The 17528-nt window shown below is 45.7% G+C and overlaps 1 protein-coding gene across 1 annotated transcript in view; it reads right to left on the reverse strand.

Annotated features, from left to right (window-relative positions):
* LOC143103753 (calcium-dependent secretion activator 1-like) overlaps positions 1-17528 on the reverse strand; it is an 83720-nt gene that overhangs the window by 33257 nt on the left and 32935 nt on the right. Inside the window, exons 4-11 of the mRNA XM_076267562.1 lie at positions 14017-14097; positions 13409-13642; positions 10571-10692; positions 4230-4341; positions 1356-1495; positions 1020-1086; positions 638-746; positions 237-455 (exon numbers count right to left, since the gene is read on the reverse strand). Coding sequence (XP_076123677.1) covers positions 237-455; positions 638-746; positions 1020-1086; positions 1356-1495; positions 4230-4341; positions 10571-10692; positions 13409-13642; positions 14017-14097 — 1084 coding nt within the window. The remainder of the gene's footprint in view (positions 1-236; positions 456-637; positions 747-1019; positions 1087-1355; positions 1496-4229; positions 4342-10570; positions 10693-13408; positions 13643-14016; positions 14098-17528) is intronic.

Below are 17528 nucleotides of genomic sequence, written 5' to 3' on the forward strand. Positions count from 1 at the left end.
CAGTCACTGATTATATTCTGGAGCAATGATTTTTTGGCAGCTAATTAACAATAACCATGCTAATGTTGTACAAATGTCCCACTAAAACTGGTAATAGTAAAAGCTAAAACATTTACTGTATACATGAGATACTGACCTATGCTAATAGATGATTTTGACCACTTTGTACATTCAGGGCTGTTTGGCATAATACTAAAAGTAATAATGTCTGGGCTTGACTAAACGTGTGTACTTACAGAACTGAGAAATAGGAGCATCCATCTGAGCAGAAGCACCTCCCTTGGAGTTGAGCTTTTGGACCTGGGTGGGTGGGACGGGCTTATGGGATTGGCCAGTGGCCCTGTACATGGCCTGCACCCATAGGATGCGATCCTGCTCATCATCACTGGCGAAAATCACTGTGTCGCCCTCTCCCCCCTTCACAGCATTAAAGAATGCACGGCCTCCATCCAGACCTGTGCCATGCAGGATGAGAAAGAGAGAGCGAGAGAGAGAGACAAGCAGAGAGAAAGAGAGAAAGTTTTTCTATACATGTACACTTGTGTGTGTGTGTGTGTGTGTGTGTGTGTGTGTGTGTGTGTGTGTGTGTGTGTGTGTGTGTGTGTGTGTGTGTGTGTGCTTCTTAAGCACTCCGTACCTGGCTGAGGGTCAGTGTAGTCCACAGTGTAGCCGTCCAGCTGCAGCAGCTCCTGTGGCTCCGACTTCTTCTCTCTGTAGCTGCACATGGCGAAGGTGTACTGACTCACCTGCAGCAGAGCACCCACAGCGTGACTGATGGAACAGCCTCGTCCAACCACACACACACAACAGCACACAGACGAGACACAAAACACCATCCTCCACAGCGCACCAAATGCTGACTCACTCCTGTGTGGTAACAGTGAGGGACGGCAGCTGTTTTCTCAAGGCAAGGTCGAGGCCATGGCCTGTGCACTTCTAAAAGTCACAGGTTTGATTGAGCAAAGTTACTCTGTTTTCTCACTGAAGACATACTGTATCTAGTCGGCATTTCCTCTCACCTGGACCAGAACAAAGAAACGTTTCTTCCAGCGCTTCCACACGTTCTTCCCAAAGGCCCACAAGTACCTGCATAATACAAAAGCATATATGTCACAGAGGTAACCATGAAGATATTTAATATCATAATTATGTCCTTGGTGCTTTTCTGAACTGAAGAAATGACTATGGCAGTAATCACATTTTAGTAATAACCCTCAGAAAGCAATGCTATCTGGACCATTACAGAGCTTATCCATCTTCTCAAGGCTGGAGAGGAGAGAAGAGGAGGCTATGACACAGAGGAGCGTCATGAAACTGAATTATGTACGGGACAGGAATCCTGTTTCTTTCCTTACCCACAATGCTTCATGTTCTGTGGTTTGTCCATGCGGACAGCCAGCTTAATCTTCAGGTCGTGGTCGGGACAGGCCTTCGTTAGGGCCATCTTGTGAAGTTCGGCTTGCTTCGGGCTGTTTGGGGTCGGGTGCAAAACAACCTGTTACAAAACAAATCGTTTGGTTAGTCAGACTCTTGCTGTAAATCTCATAAATAGGGAAAATTACCATTTCATCTAAATATAATATTAGATGAAAAATTAATTGATTAAATGGAAAAGGTCGGTGTGACATTGTAGCATTCATCATGAGAGCAAAATAAAGGAAGTAATTACTGCCAATGGCCCTGTCAGTGGACTAAAATGATAACGCAAGGCCCAATATAACTGCGTGATGGGCATTTTTACTGGTCTGGTGTAAGCTGATATGCTCATGTTCCCAGTCAGCATTCTGCCAGATTCAGAACACTCAATTAACTTTTACTCATCCCTTTGCGCTTGTCGCTCACTTTTTTCTGATGTGCCATCAGAGGACAGACACTCAGTGTGATAGAGAGAGAGAGAGAGAGAGAGAGAGAGAGAGAATGGAGAAGAGAGAGAGAGTGAAAGAGAGACAGAGAGAGAGTGTGTGAGAGAGAGTGAAAGAGATCAGAGAGCAAATAAGAGCACAACAGAGGGAGAGAGAAAGGAAGAGAGAGAGAAGGAGAGACAGAGAAGGAGAGCGGGAGAGTGAATGAGAGAAAGGGAGAAGGGGAGAGAGCGAGGGAGAGACAGAGAAGGAAAGACAGAGAAGGAGAGAGGGAGAGAGAGAGAGAGAGAGAGGAGAGACAGAGAAGGAGAGAGAGGAAGAGAGTGAATGAGAGAGAGGGAGCGAAGGAGAGAGAGAGTGAGGGAGCAGAGAGTGCAAGGAAACGGCTCTGTCCCTGATGAGTCAGAGTAATCTGGCTCTCTTTGCCGAGCTAAAGAGCTTTGAGGGAGGCTGCCTCAGCGGCAGCAGCCAGGGATCAAAGAGCCTCGTCACCGCCAAGGTCAACGCAGCAAGGTGACAGCTCCAGGCGGCGCTTCCTGAAACCCTGCCTGATGTGCCGGAGTAAATCCTGACACCTAATGATGTCAGAAACGTCAAAAGCAGAGCCAGGAAGGCTCCAAACCTTCATCTTTCTGTCTGTACCATGAACCCTGCAAATATGACTGGTTATGAGTTTACTGAGTAAAAAACGGCTTTTAAAGCCAAAAAGGTCACAGAAACTGGGAATACAAGAGAGAGGTGAGATAGCAGTTAAGACATATCTGTAATATGTAGATGCACAGTGTTCAATTCAATTCAATTCAAGGTAGCTTTATTGGCATGACAAATATTTCTTTGCATTGGCAGCTTTGGGGCAGCCGTGGCCTACTGGTTAGCGCTTCGGACTTGGAACCCCGACCAGTAGGCACGGCTGAAGTGCCCTTGAGCAAGGCACCTAACCCCTCACTGCTCCCCGAGCGCCGCTGTTGTTGCAGGCAGCTCACTGCGCCGGGATTAGTGTGTGCTTCACCTCACTGTGTGTTTCACTAATTCACGGATTGGGATAAATGCAGAGACCAAATTTCCCTCACGGGATCAAAAGAGTATATATTGATTGATTGATTGATTGATAGCAGGACATCAAACAATACAATACAGAACATACGATAGATAAGACATTTATACATATAAATGTGTGTGTGTGTGTTTGTGCTGAGGTAGGTATTTCATGTGTATAGTGTGTATAGTGTCTAATCACTGTCCCTCGCTTTATGGCATTCAGTGACATACTGTATTTAGCAGCAAGAGCTGCTGTCTGTCCTTGCTGTCCAAGTAAGACAGGCAGTACTTCCTGTTCTCCCAGGTTTCGGAACTCCGGGATTAGGTTGGTAAATTTATCGAAGTAGGTATCTCTAATATGTTCATATTTCTTACATTGAAGAAAAAAGTGCACCACCGTCTCAACCTCACCTTATTATTACTATTAGTATTTGTTAGAGGGGGATTACTTAGTCTCAGTACAAGCTGACTCAGAGGACTCTTGTCGGGGTTCAGATCTTGAGTTTTTGCTGTGATGAAACGCAGTGTGTCTCTGGGACTTGTTTGGAGATGCATCCAGAATTTAAGTGCTCTCTTTTGTATGTTGATGGCCAATGGGAATCTGCCTAATTCTGCCCTACCGGCATTGGTGTTTTCTATTGGATTTTTAAAATTAATCGTCAGAATTCTGCATGTAGGGATTCTACAGGATGCTTGTCCCATCTAGTGTAGCTGTGCACACTGAGTGGATACCATACCTCACTTCCATATAGCGCAATAGGCTGGATAACACAGTCGAATATTTTGCACCAAACTTTAATCGGTATGTTCTAGAAGTTTCTTTTTATTGTATATAGCGCTCTGCGAGCCTTTTCTTTTAGAACATTCACTGCCATGCTAAAGCTCCCCGATGCAGCTATGATCAAGCCGAGGTAAGTGTACTGCATCGTGTGATCTAGGGCTGTGCTGCCTAGATTGAAAGGGTATCATTGTGTTCCTGACATCTGGGCTCCTTTTGGAATATCATAATGTTTGTCTTTTTTAGATTTACTGTCAGGGTTACTCTCTCTCTCTCTCTCTCTCTCTCTCTCTCTCTCTCTCTCTCTCTCACTCTCTCTCTCTCTTTGTGTGTGTGTGTGTGTGTGTCTGTGTGTCTGTGTGTGTGTGTGTGTGCTAGAGTGAAAATGAGGGTCAAAGAGACCAAAGAGAAAGAATGTTTAGTTGCTTGTATAGTTTTGTATGAGCATGTGCATGTGCATGTGTATGTGTGTGTGTGTGTGTGTGTGTGTGTGTGTGTGTGCGTGTGTGTGTGTGTGTGTGTGTGTGTGTGTGTGTGTGTGACTACATTACCCTGCCCAGTTCTTTGTCCTCGAGTGCCAGCACTCCAGTGCTCTCCGTGAAAAGCTTCACCTTGACAGCAGGGAGAGGGTGTGTGGTGGTGAAGTCTCCTTGAGTCCCCCAGCTGTGAAACAGAACGACACGACACACTCTCTCAGGCAGGCTGGCACGGCAGGGCAGGCACAAACACTGGAGCCTCCACTGACAACAACACGCCACACACTACATCTAATGGACAGTCCAGTTCATTTCTTATTATTGCTCCATGTCTATACATATCAAGTCAACCCTTGACGTTATTTTCCAGCATAGGCCAGCAATCATATGATGTTTTATTTTCTCTCTCTCTCTCTCTCTCTCTCTCTCTGCTTTTGTCACTTTCAGTAGTGAGTAGGGCACACAGACACACAAACGCACATGAACACACACACATTTGAATTCTTTATTCGAATCCGCCAATCAAATTTCTTCGCACACGCACACACACGCACACGCACAGTCGCATATGCACACAAGCAGCTCCACAGGTACAAGCCATCTCTCAAGGCTCTTAAGAGTGAAAGGTGCAATAGGTGTCAGCGGTCCTGAGTGTTCATCTCGGGGGGCTGAGCCCCAGCTACAGATCCCTGCTGAGACTGAGACTCCATGAGACCTCATGCTGGCTCTCCCATGCTGGCACAGCCGCATCCACAGCACACACACTGGCCGCTCCCTCACAGACTACTGATCATACTCTTGATGTGCGTCTGTTGTGTGGACCAGCCATAAACGCTTGGTCAAATTCAAGACTCTTTTCCTCAGTGGTTCCATGTTGGTGGAATGAGTTGCCCAGTGCTTTCCGTTCCCGTGATAGTTTTGGGTCTTTCAAGAGGGGCCTAAAGGCAATCTGTTCAACATTATTATTACTATTATTATTATTATTATTATTATTATTATTATTATTAAGCGTTTCTTATGCATTATGGTTTGCATATTGTAGTTTTATTATTTTCATTAGGGTATTAATTGAATTTACATTGTTGTTTATTATTACTATTCTCCTTAATGTAGTCTTACCAACTTTTTAAATTGTTTACTGTTAAATGTAACTACCGGTATTGTATTGTTGTTATTTGTATGTCGCTTTGGACACTCGTGTCTGCCAAATCCCATAACCATACTCCCGACTACACTTCTACACACAAAATACACAGAGCACACACACACACACACACACACACAGAAATACAAACACACACACACACACACACACACACACACACACACACACAGAAATACAAACAAACACACACACACACACACACACACACACACACACACACACACACACGTACTGTAATACACATACATTACGTACATATTTATTTCATGTAAGAACACAATAACACAGGGACACACCGATAAGCACACTTTGGAGAAGATGTACACATCTAGATGCACATTTACTACACACAAGGACACAGACACACACATACACACATGCACATAAACACACAAACACACAAACACACATCAAGCCTTAATGTAAGATTTATGGCACCCATAAGAAGGAGGGAACCATGTGATCTCATCAGCTGCCGTGGAAACAGGCAGCACGTGTCACAGACAGCAGGCGAAGGCGGAAAGAAATGGGAGAGTGAGAGAAGCAGAGGAATAAGCAGGACGATAAGAGGAGGACAGTAGGAAAAGGAACAGGGGCAGAATCAGAGAGGGAGGGGGCAAGAGAAAGAGAGAGAGAGAGAGGAAGAGAAAGTGTAAAATAAAGAGAACAGAGAGGATGAAAAGCGGCTATAGGTATAAAAACACATGGAGACAGAGCAATGAAGGAAACAAGGGAGTGACAGAGCGAGAGAGAAAGATGAGAGAAGGAGAAACAGAGCCATGCAGGGAAGGAGTGAGTGAGAGAGGGGAAGGGTGGGGGGCGGTGGTGGTGGAGGGAAGTGATTTATCTTCCTGCCGCGCGCGCGGAGCTCTGTGAGCCGCATCCAAGTAGCGGCAGTGTGACGAATTCAGCCTGGCAGCGAGGGGAGCGCGGTACTGCAGGGACGCAGAGGCGCACACAAAGTCACCCCTAGCACCGGCGCTCCAGCCACGACCACCAGCACTGGCTGAGCACCGCGCCACCAGGCGCACACTGCGGTCACACACGGGGGCAACAGCACTCAGCGAGGGTCAACATGTCAGTGTAATGCCACTGAGGGCCCACTAGCGTGGCTTCAGCGACTGACCGCGATGTCCTCGCACACTTTGTGTTTTTGTGTTTGTGTTTTGAGCAATTCTGAGCCTTTGCAAAACATAAGCAGTGGACTGGCCTTTAATTAGGTAGCACAAAACAGCCTCCAACTCACATTACATAAGAGTATAAGCTCAGCAGAAAAATGCAGGGTACAGTGTGATGATTTATCTGCCCTGGCTAGATAGCACATGCCAGTGGGTTTGGAATGATACGCGTCCAAGACTGGCTTGTGTCATTTACACAGTTAACAGCAAGCTAACTTTAGTCCATGACATTTCCTTCATTCTCAGTCTCAAGGGGGTTGTGTTGATTAATAGACACCAATGAATTAACCTGATCTGCCAGGTTTCTTTGAAACTGGATATGATACTGTTCATTTTTAATTTCCCATTAAAAACATGTTAATAATTGAAAAATATCATGCATGAGCCCAGTAGCTGCCCCTTGACCCATGTATGGTGTCAGAATGTGAGCCCGGTGTCACCGGGCTCCACGGAGGTGCTGCTCCGGCGGCAGAGAGCAGGCCCTGGGCAGGTGCCTCTGGCTCTGGGGTGGGGGTGGAGGTGGGGTGGTGCGGTGCTGGGTGGCACAGGGGCAACTCTGGGGTGGGGGTGGAGGGGAGCTGTGGTGTGGTGCTGGGTGGCACAGGGGCAACTCGCGTGAGCAGATGGCTCATAGGAAGCGGGGAGCTCCCATGGAGGAGCCAGTTTAAAGACAAACAGGGACAACGCAGTGCTGATGGTGCACAAGCAACCGCTACACACAGCTCTGCCCACAGAGGGAGGGAGGGAGGGAGGGAGAGAAAGAAAGAGAAGGAGAGAGGAAGAGAAGGAGAAGGGAGGAGGGAAAGAGAAAAAGCGAGACAGAGACAGATTTCCTCAATGTCCTTATAGAGATGAAAGATTTCTTAGTGTCATATACACACCTTTCTTGCTTTGTATACATTTTTCCATGTTTATTTAGCTCAGATGAGCTTGTGAAGAATGTTTTCCTCCCTCCTAAACCACTCTCTCTCTCCCTCCCTACCTCCTATCCTCCCCCTCTCTCTCTCTCTCTGTCTGTTTGTCTCTCTGCCTCTCCCTCTCTGCAGCAGTGTGCCTCTGAAGGTGGAGGCACAGCCAGTGGCTCTGGTACACCATTAGTAGCATAAATAAACTGGCAAAGGCAAACCAGTACGGCCATCTATTTATCACCCTGCGCCCTCCGAGTGCTGTAGAGGCCCATAAAGCCGGCATCAGGCAGGAGAGGCAGTCAGGCTTGAGCACAATGGGAACAAAACCACAGCCACCATGCCGTCTAAATCTGGCCACGGTGGTGGGAGTGCTGCTCGCGCTTCTCAAGGTCACCTTGTGCAAAGCAGGAAGTGGGGGGCTCAGCAGAGGAAGCCTGTCAGTGGCATCCTGACTGAACTGGACTGGACTGGACTGCTACTGTGCACTGTGTGCTACAGTATGGCCACAGAGAATGGTATTGTGTATTAATGAGTGCCATTAGACGCACAGATGAAGTCCTTAAGGTTTTCTGTCATTATGAAGGATGGTGTAAGAGTGATGCAGTGTGCTTGTGTGTGTGTGTGTGTGTGTGTGTGTGTGTGTGTGTGTGTGTGTGTGTGTATGTGTGTGTGTGTGTGGGGGGGGGGGGGGGTAGGAGAGTGTCTCTGTCTGTATGTCTGTGTTTAATAAAAGAGACGATTGTGCCACTGATGTCACTTTTCTCCAGGATGGCTGGAGGGGGTCTCTCTCTCTCTTCCATTCAGTCTGCCCCCATTGGGACGGCGTTCTAATCAGCCTCTCCTCGCCTGGATGGCTGTGCTGGGGAGAGGAGACAAGGGCTGTGTTCTGAGCCCCTTCCCCCTTCCCATCTCCTATCCCTCTCTTTCCCATACCTCCTCTTTCCTCTTTTTCACCATCGCTCCATCCTCATCCCCCTCTCATCCTCCTCCTCCTAATCCCCCCTCCCTGTCGTTCTCTCTCTCTCTCTCTCTCTTGCTCTGTCTCTCTCCCTTCCCCTTCTCCCTGCTCATTATAAACTGGCACCTGAACCACTGACGGAGTTGTGAGGGTCCCAAAATAGCTCCCCATCTCACACACATGCAGGGGCTGGGAGGGTGGGGCCCGAGCAGCACTGCTGGGCTCTACTGAAGAACAAGCGCTGCTTGTCCCGAGGACAATCCCGATCAGGAGCTCACTCCGAAACAAGCACAACAAACAAACAGACACAAACATACTCCCACTGAGATGCCCACACAGAAACACCCACTCCATAAACACACACACACAGATACATACACACATAGACAAACACACAGAAAATACATACATTCATTCAACCTTTATTTATTCATGGAAGTTCATTGAGAGTAGCCCACAGACGTACTGAGTACTGACTGCATATTGTTCAGTATTTCCAAGGGTGTCTTAAAGGGAAATGCTGGTCTAACATCAATCTGATTTTGGATGATAACAAAACAACCTTCATCAGTGCAGTCTACTGTATGCAGACAAGCTCAAGTATTTTTACCATTGAAAGTGTAAAGAAAGGGTATAAAAAGGGCAGTTCATACAGTCAGTGCATTGCCTTGCCTTCTTCAGGTCACAGCCATCTTGTGAAGGGTCTGTACAAGTCGATTACTGAACTCTAGCTTGTGCCGAATTCAGTAATCTTTCTCCACACAAGAAGGCAGTGACTGGAAGAAGAGCTATGTGATTTTTATACCGTTTCTTTAAATTTACAAAGGTAAAAATAATTCAGTTTGTCTGTCGAAACTCTCTCAATAGTAGCATAGTTTAGCCTAGTTAATACCTTAAAAGAGTGATTTACTTTGACTTTGGCTCCCAAAGACTATGCTATATGCTATTCAATTGTAAATGCATATGTCATTTTGGTCCCAAAATGAAAATGTACACTCGTTATCATCCAAAATGGACGCTTGGTTGTTGTTAGAGCATATTTCCCCCTTTCACTCTCTCCTGCAGCTCTGCAGCTCTCCCCACACACACTCTGGCTCTGTTTCCACAGTCTGACTCCACTGGGCTGATGGCTCCTTCTCTCTGGATACACGCAAATCATCTCACTCTCCACTCACTTCCAGGCATTAATGTACGCTAGGGCACCACGGGCCTGCGCGTGGGCTTGGGTGAGGGGACTCAGAGTCAGGAGGATACCTCGGCTCTACACTCATGTTTCAGTGTTTGCCACCACAACTCCACAGAGCCGTGAAACAAAACAATCTCACTCTAAGTGGATTGAAGTGCAGCTGATTATCATGACATGCATTTACGTTCCATTACACCTGTGTTTTGATAGAACATCATGTTCCATTTCCGTCTGTGGATTCCATTATGGGAACATAAGTGTCTGATGCTGGAAATATGGAACTCAAGCACTCAGTATAACTATAATAGTTGTAGCAATTGAATGCTGTATTACTCAGGGTTCCTACACATTTTCCATTTCAAAATTCCATACTTTTTCCATACTCAAATTTCCAAAATTCTCGTTAGATTTTTCTGACCATATTCTCGACATTGCGGCCACTTCTGGTTTGGGATAACTCGGTGAAAACAAAGGTATGGACAACTGAAGTGAATTAAAAAATGACACTTAATATTCATCCATTTAGCTTGTATCATCATCACCTCATTTTTAGTTGTATCTTAGTTGTATCATAGTTGTATCTTGACGATGGGGACTGACAGTTAAGCTACACAACAGTAGGAATGGTTCATTATGACCTGAGTGAAGTGATTAGTACTGCAAATGTAATAGTCTGGAAACACAAATATTTCTCCAAACCCTTGTTTCTTTTTTCCATACTTATCCAGACCTGAAAATTACTAACATCAAATTCCATACTTTTCCAGGTTTTCCATACTGCGTAGGAACCCTGATTACTACAACCATGTGTTTCCTGACAATTAAGTTTTGCATTTTTTAAATTTGAATGGATACATTTACTGCAAGCCTTATAGAAATTGGTATGTTTTTTTTTCTGTAGCATGTGTTTTCATGGATAAGTTGGAGATGTATCTCCCAGTAGTCAGCAGAATAAGTGGGTGTGAGGAGAGTGTTGTGTACATCATGTGGCCACAGGAGTGGTGTTAGTGGTTTGGCTTACGTGGGTTTGGAGGCCTCGGCCTGATCAGTCTGCAGCTTCTCTCCCCCCTCCACCTCCATGGTGCAGTAAACGATGCGGTTGGGAGCCAGCGACTTCAGGCCCTGCACCTCCATTATGACCACCTGAAGGGGGCAGCATAGAGGCAAAGTCAAGCCTCCCAGTCACACTGCCGAGTTCACTCAGCTCTCCATTAGAGAAATGCACAGCAAAAAAGTCAATGCGAGTCAAAGAGAAGAAAACAACCTGTCAGACAAGCCTGAAGCCTGTAAAATACTCACCTGAAAATGTTCTCTGCCAACAAAAGACAAAATGCGCTCTAACAGTGGGGGGTAAAGGCAGACATCATCCATTTTAGCTCTACTGTTGCTCTGCAGAAGGCTTTCATTGTACTTGAGTGATTTTCATTTTCATTTTAAAAATAACCTTAATATTAAATCTGAGTCCAACCAAAGTATTTACAATACTTTAAAATTGTGCTCAACTGTTTATTCAACTTGGAGCAAAAAAGAGCATGAAAATGTTTTTTATCCTATACAATAACAATACTGTAGATCAAGCTTATGAAGGTGGTGAATGGTGACAGTCATAACACCACTGAGTCTTCCACTAGACTAGTGTCACATTCACATTACAAGTAACCCCTTTAGATCATTTCTATACCTTGAATCTGTCATTAAAAACTTGACATCATTCACATGCTATGGTAAGAATGACCTGACTAAGTGTATGTTGTCCTCTTGTCCACTTTAAAAAATGTAACTCAAATCAGCTGAATCCACTGTCAAACTACTGATTGATTGCATGTTCTCATTGCATGTTGTAAATGGTTCAATAAAGGTACAAAGAAAAGGGAGGAGAAGAAAATGCATGTTAGTCGCTTAATTCAGAAGGTGCCCTTGTCACTGCAGGCTACGTGCACAAAAGGCTACTGTATCTGTGAGCTGGTTTGTTTCCGGTGGAGACAGGTGTGTTTGAACCTGCAGCTATTGATAATGTAATTAGTGTCTACATGGACCCAGCTGGGTAATGCACCTAGTGAATCAGCATGTTACGATAAAGAAGGATCTATGCGCTTGTTCAAATTGTTATTATTGGGCAAACAAGATATTCAGTGTCAGAGTGAAGATGTAAGGAGTCGGATATAACAGAAGATGCCGTTACAACACAGTTAATGGTCCACTGGAAATGAATGAGCTACCTGAAGAGCCTTTGGTGCACGTAGCCTATCAGACTGTGCTTGTGTTTGACTAGATCTAGCACCAGAAGGATAGGTACAACATATGGTTTAGCTGCAGTAGGAAATCTGCCTAAATCACTGTTGTGCAGCGCCCCGTAATCACCCCTCTGAGTTACACCCCCATGCTGAGGGAGGAATATTGAACAGTGAAGGGCATAATTACTCCCAAATCTCTGTGTGTTTGTGTATGGGTGTACGCATGGCAAGCTGGCACGGAACTGCAAAGTAAGCAAATATTTTCAAAGATCATCTGTCAGAAAAGCGTTGAGAGGGATGTCATTTAGCATCTGGCAGACGGCACTGTAAATGTCACTGTCTTCTACGCGCAGAGCGCAGAGAAAGGAGCGCTCTTTGAGGGGGAGGAGATGGAGGAGAGTGCCTGCAGGTGGTGTCTCTCTCACAGACAGACCCAACTGGCCATCCATTACTCAACATAGAATAGGTGCTATCAACAAACCGACGCTGGTCGCTTGGACACTGCAGATTTTGCAACTGTGTACAAGAAGTCAGAGAGTGATTGTATATTTATCATGACTCATTCGACATATCGCATACTTTACAGTGAATCTATTTATATTTCACAGCAATACGCTGTATGCCTTTTGCTGTCTGCCTCACAGAAACAAACAGTTCTATTCATGTTAAAACAACACTTAAAAAAACTCTGTACGATAGTAAGCAAGTCTGTTATGTATGCTGCTTGGCTATGTCTTACTATGTGTGAGAATGGGCTTTTCCAATGACTAATGCTCTATATAAAGCAACACAGTGCTGAGTGAAGTCAACATCATGCTCCCGGGTAATGTTGGGAGAATCCTCTTGGTCAATGGAAGACCCTGCTACTCATGTTATTTTGTAGCCATTCAGAGTGACTGACTGGGCACACAGAGGTTGGGCATTTTGTGCTCCATTCACAATCGTCAGGACAAATGGGACACTAGTGGAAAACTACTTAGGATGGCAACTTTGTGTCCTCAGAGCGGAAGGGACAGAAAAGGCTGTGAATGTCTGCTAATATTAGTGCAGGATGGCAGGGACAAAAAAACACATCTAAGTCTGTCTGTGTTTTTTGTCTTGAACATCCCAAAGCAATGTTTTTTTCCCCTTCAATGAGGCCCCACTTAGAGATAAGAGAGTTTGTGCAGTACAGAGTAAAATGGGGATAAAGCATTAGGCATAAGCACTAGTCCATGATTCTAAATGAGATTCTTATGATTTTAATTTAAAAAACTAAAGTATATTTCTGGTAGAGTCAGGTAGTTTTAGGGGAGAGGTGAAACATGACACTGCTGTAAAATCTTTAAACTGAAGTGGCTTGTGTAGCTCCCTGTTATACAGCATGACAGCTCTCTTACGGGGCCACTAGTCACACACATGTGCTCCTGGCCAGAGGTGTAAAAGTCCGGCTTTAGAAAGTAAAATTCGTGCCACATTTTTGTTCCAACCATTCACTTAATCAGCTGATTCTAATTAGCACAGCTCTTAAGCCAGGTAGATCAAGTAATCAGTGAAATCATCTGTGTTAAGCGCACAGGTAGAACCATTACATGGCAGGACTTCTCCATCTCTGCTCCTGGCACAGTGGCCTTGGCCCAGCCTACCTCCAGTGTGAAGGAGAGCACTACATCAGACTTGGACAGCGTGTTCTCGTCCTCCTGGCCCATGTCGATGATTGATGTGTTGTGTCCTCTCTTGAGCTTCTGCAGCTTAAACTCGCCCCCCTTTGACACGGGCATGCTCTCCAGGTTGGCCATCAGCTGGTTGACAGATGACTTGAGCTCCTCAATATACATGGCCTCCATCTCTTTAGACACAAACTTGGGGAACTTCGCAGCCTGTGTTTTTTTTTTCATTCATCAAAAGTGGAAAAAAGAAAAAGGACAAAAAAGTCAATAAAAATCAATGGTGTTGAAAAGCTAATCACTATGATTAAGCACTTCAATATTTTTTTCTTTCAAGTGCTGTACTAACCACACTCAACCTCAACGAAAAGACTGATTGCATTGCTGTTAAGTGCTTCTGCAATGTGTGTGTGTGTGTGTGTGTGTAGGAGCATTGTAATTGGTGTTGATGTGTGTGTATGTGGGGGGGTATGTTGGTGTGTGTGTGTGGGTGTGTGTGTGTGGTTGGGGGGGGTTTAGTGTGTGTGGGTGTGTGTGTGTGTGGTGTATGACTGTGGGCAGCGATCACCCTCTGGTGTGTGACTCACCCTGGCGATCTGATCGGCCATCTGCAGGCGTCCGTCCAGCTCTCGTCTTATCTGAGCGGCCTGTTCGTCCAGGTTGTCCAGCTGCCGAGGAACAGAACAAGACAAGTGTGGGTCAGACTGCTGATGGACACACTCACAGATGCACAAGGACACACTTCCCCCCTTGCTGCCCTGACCAATGACAGAGGAGGAAGACCTCTTCTTTCAGTGTGCACTAGGTAAGGTTCATCATATATACAGTACAGTATGTGTGTATACAGTATATATATATGTAACCCATACACAGTATGCTGTATGCATGTACTGTATGTGGGTGTGTAATGTTTATTTTATTGATAAATGTATGCTATACATTTACATTACATTTATTCATTTAGCAGACACTTTTATCCAAAGCAACTTACATGTCAATTATATTACAAGGGCCACTGTCCCTGAAGCGACTCAGGGTTGCCTTGCTCAAGGGCATAAGGGTGGAAGCCAGGAATTGAACCCACAACTTCTCAGGCAACTGCATGCTAGCCCCGCTCCTGAATCACTACGCTATGCTATCACCACCCAGGATACACTATGCTACCATCGCCCAGGAGACAAAGTTTGACATACAGAAACAAATACACACTCCAGGATAAAAGTGCATATTAAGCTATTAAACATAAGTGTGGGCAACGTAGCACTGCTCCTTATAGACTTGATAGACTCCCATGAGAAACAAAACCACAGTGTGCACAGATTATTGTAACTGTAAATGGAAGGCTGCTCCTGCCAAGGATATCTAGGCCAAAGACTAATGCACTATACACACAACATAACCTGCAGCACAGCGGCTTGTGTTTTAGGACTCCTCCGGTTTAGTCACAAAGACAGGACTTTTCATTTCTTGGGTCTATCATTACCTAGATACCTCAGAGTCTTTCTAGTATCTCACCTGACTTCTCATGTATCTAGCGTCTAACCTGATTTTTGTTTTATTTGAATGTCTAACTCTAGCACTTTTGTTAATTTCCCCAACTGTCTCTTTCGTTCTCTCTCTCTCTCTCTCTCTCTCTCTCTCTCTCTCTCTCTCTCTCTCTTTCTTTGTCTCTTTTTCTCCACCCACTCACATTTCTCCACAGAACTCCCATAGATATGTCTGTGTGACTCAAGTGTGAGATCTAGACAGATCAGTATGCAATCTTCTTCTGCTCTTTGGGTGGTGAGTGTGTGTGTGTGTGTGTGTGTGTGTGTGTGGTGTGTGTGTGTGGTGTGTGTGTGTGTGTGTGTGTGTGTGTGTGTGTGTGTGTGTGTGTGTGTGTGTGTGTGTGTGTGTGTGAGAGAGAGAGAGAGAGAGAGAGAGAGAGAGAGAAAGCGAGAGAGGAAGAGGCAGCTTGTGTGAGTAGTGCTTGTGTGGTTTGTTTGTGTGAGATTGTGAAAACATGTGAACGTGTGAGTCTGTGTGAATGTGTGTGTGTGTGTGTGTGTGTGTGTGTGTGTGTGTGTGTGTGTGTGTGTGTGTGTGTGTTGAATAGTGTTTGTTCACTCCCACGCTCACTGTGTGGCCCTGCATGTGTGTGTGCATGTGTGTGTGCATGTGTGTGTGTGTGTGTGTGTGTGGTGGGTAGTGTTTGTTCACTCCCACGCTCACTGTGTGGCCCTGCAGGCCTCTGGACCTGACTGAGATGCAGTCACTTTCTGTTCTGTCACGCCCACTCATGTAAGCTTGCACGAAAACACACACACACACACACACACATACATACTGTACACACACACACACACACACACACATGTACACACAGTGTCGTTTCAAACACAGCGGCACATTCATACACATAGCACACACAGAGTCACACACACACATTGCCCACGGTGACTCCGGGGGGCGATGCTTTGCTGTCACATTACTAACTGTCTTTGGCCCACTCTCAGGCTAACGTGTTTCTAATGAAGTCAGAATTTCTTTAAACAGGGGTCACGGATGGGTCTCGCAGGGGCTTGCAGCCTGCTTTGGAAACTGATGTCAATTCCCCGACAACCTTTCTCTTTGACCACTCTTTTAGGAGCGACAGACATTTGATATGCCCAGCTGTAAATTGTCTTGTCAAGGCCATTCACACACAAACACAAACAAATACACACACACACATGCGAACACACACACACATACACACACACGTACAGTATGCACAGACAGACGTACCTACACACCCACACACATACTCACACACACACACACACACTCACTCACACACACCTGCACGCACAAACACACTTCATTCACATGGTCACCCCATGAGTGTGCGGCGGATGTGTCTTTCACCCCCATCTGAAGGAGATGGACTGAAATCACTTGCTTCCACGGACACCCCCCCCCCCCCCCCCCACACACACACACACACACACCCACACACACACACACACACACACACGTAAGACAAAAAGAAATATGACTGGCAGACCAGCCATGTCAGCACTTCAGAGGTCAAAGCATGACAGCAGCGGAGCAGAGCAAAAGCAGCTAAGCAAAAGCATAGCAAGGCCTGGCCTGCTAATTGTCTGGACGCTGTGGACCGCAGCCATCCAGGAAACAGCGTTCTGACATCTCCGCACCCGAGGGCGCACCTGAGAGGCCAACCTCATAATTAGCGCCGAGATGTGCGCGCGCTTCACAGGGATTCCAGATGTCACCAGCGTCATGACGGCAAGAGAAACCACATGGAGGACCCGGTGTTGTGTCCACGTTTGGTCCAAGAGACGGAGGGAGAGATGAATTGGCGCAGATACTAGTTTTGCGCTTCAGGGGGAACTTTGTTGGATGTCACATGTGGAGGAGGAGGTAAAAATAAAACATTTGACAGCTGCTAGCCTACTTTTAGCCAGCGAGAAATAAAAGGTGCAGAAATTCACAGGCATTAATTATGAATTCAGAGATTTATAACAGCTGACAAAGGGAAAGAGAGACGACTGGGAGTGTATCTCATCTGCCGCTAGAGTCTTGTCTCTTCTTCGTCTTTTCTCTCTCTCTCTCCCTCTCTGAGAACTGTGTGCGGTGTTGCTCTTGGCATAGCTGGCCTTGGCTGATATTGAAACCTGTCTAAGGGAGCTGCATGAGCAACAGTATCTGCATAATAGCTGCATGCTTTCAGAGCAAGACAATTTGGCATAACTTGAATTTCAGCTCACTCAAACATTTAACATCCTAAAAATACGACTGAATACTCAAGCCACTTCACAGGGCTAAATTATACAAGAGTTCTTACCTCTGATGCACCATTTCCTATGAACATTAAGAGAGAGGCACATAGACAGGAGAGAGGAAAACCCTGGTTTGTGTGTGTGTGTGTGTGTGTCTGTGCAACACTTTGAGTGCATATCTTTGTCTAGACTTACTGACCGCTGTGTGCTTGTTTGTGTTTACTTATGAGCATACTTCATATTATAAGCACAATCAAAACAAGGAACAAAACAAGGCAAGGGTAAGAGAGGGAAACAGAGAGAAAGAGAGAGAGAGAGAGAGAGAGGGGGTGGGGAGA

This window comes from Alosa pseudoharengus, unplaced genomic scaffold (genome assembly GCF_046254945.1).
Source record: "Alosa pseudoharengus isolate Yale_2024_CS ecotype anadromous, Long Island Sound unplaced genomic scaffold, YU_APseudo_1.1 YU_APseudo_1.1_scf_5, whole genome shotgun sequence".
NCBI lineage: Eukaryota > Metazoa > Chordata > Actinopteri > Clupeiformes > Clupeidae > Alosa > Alosa pseudoharengus.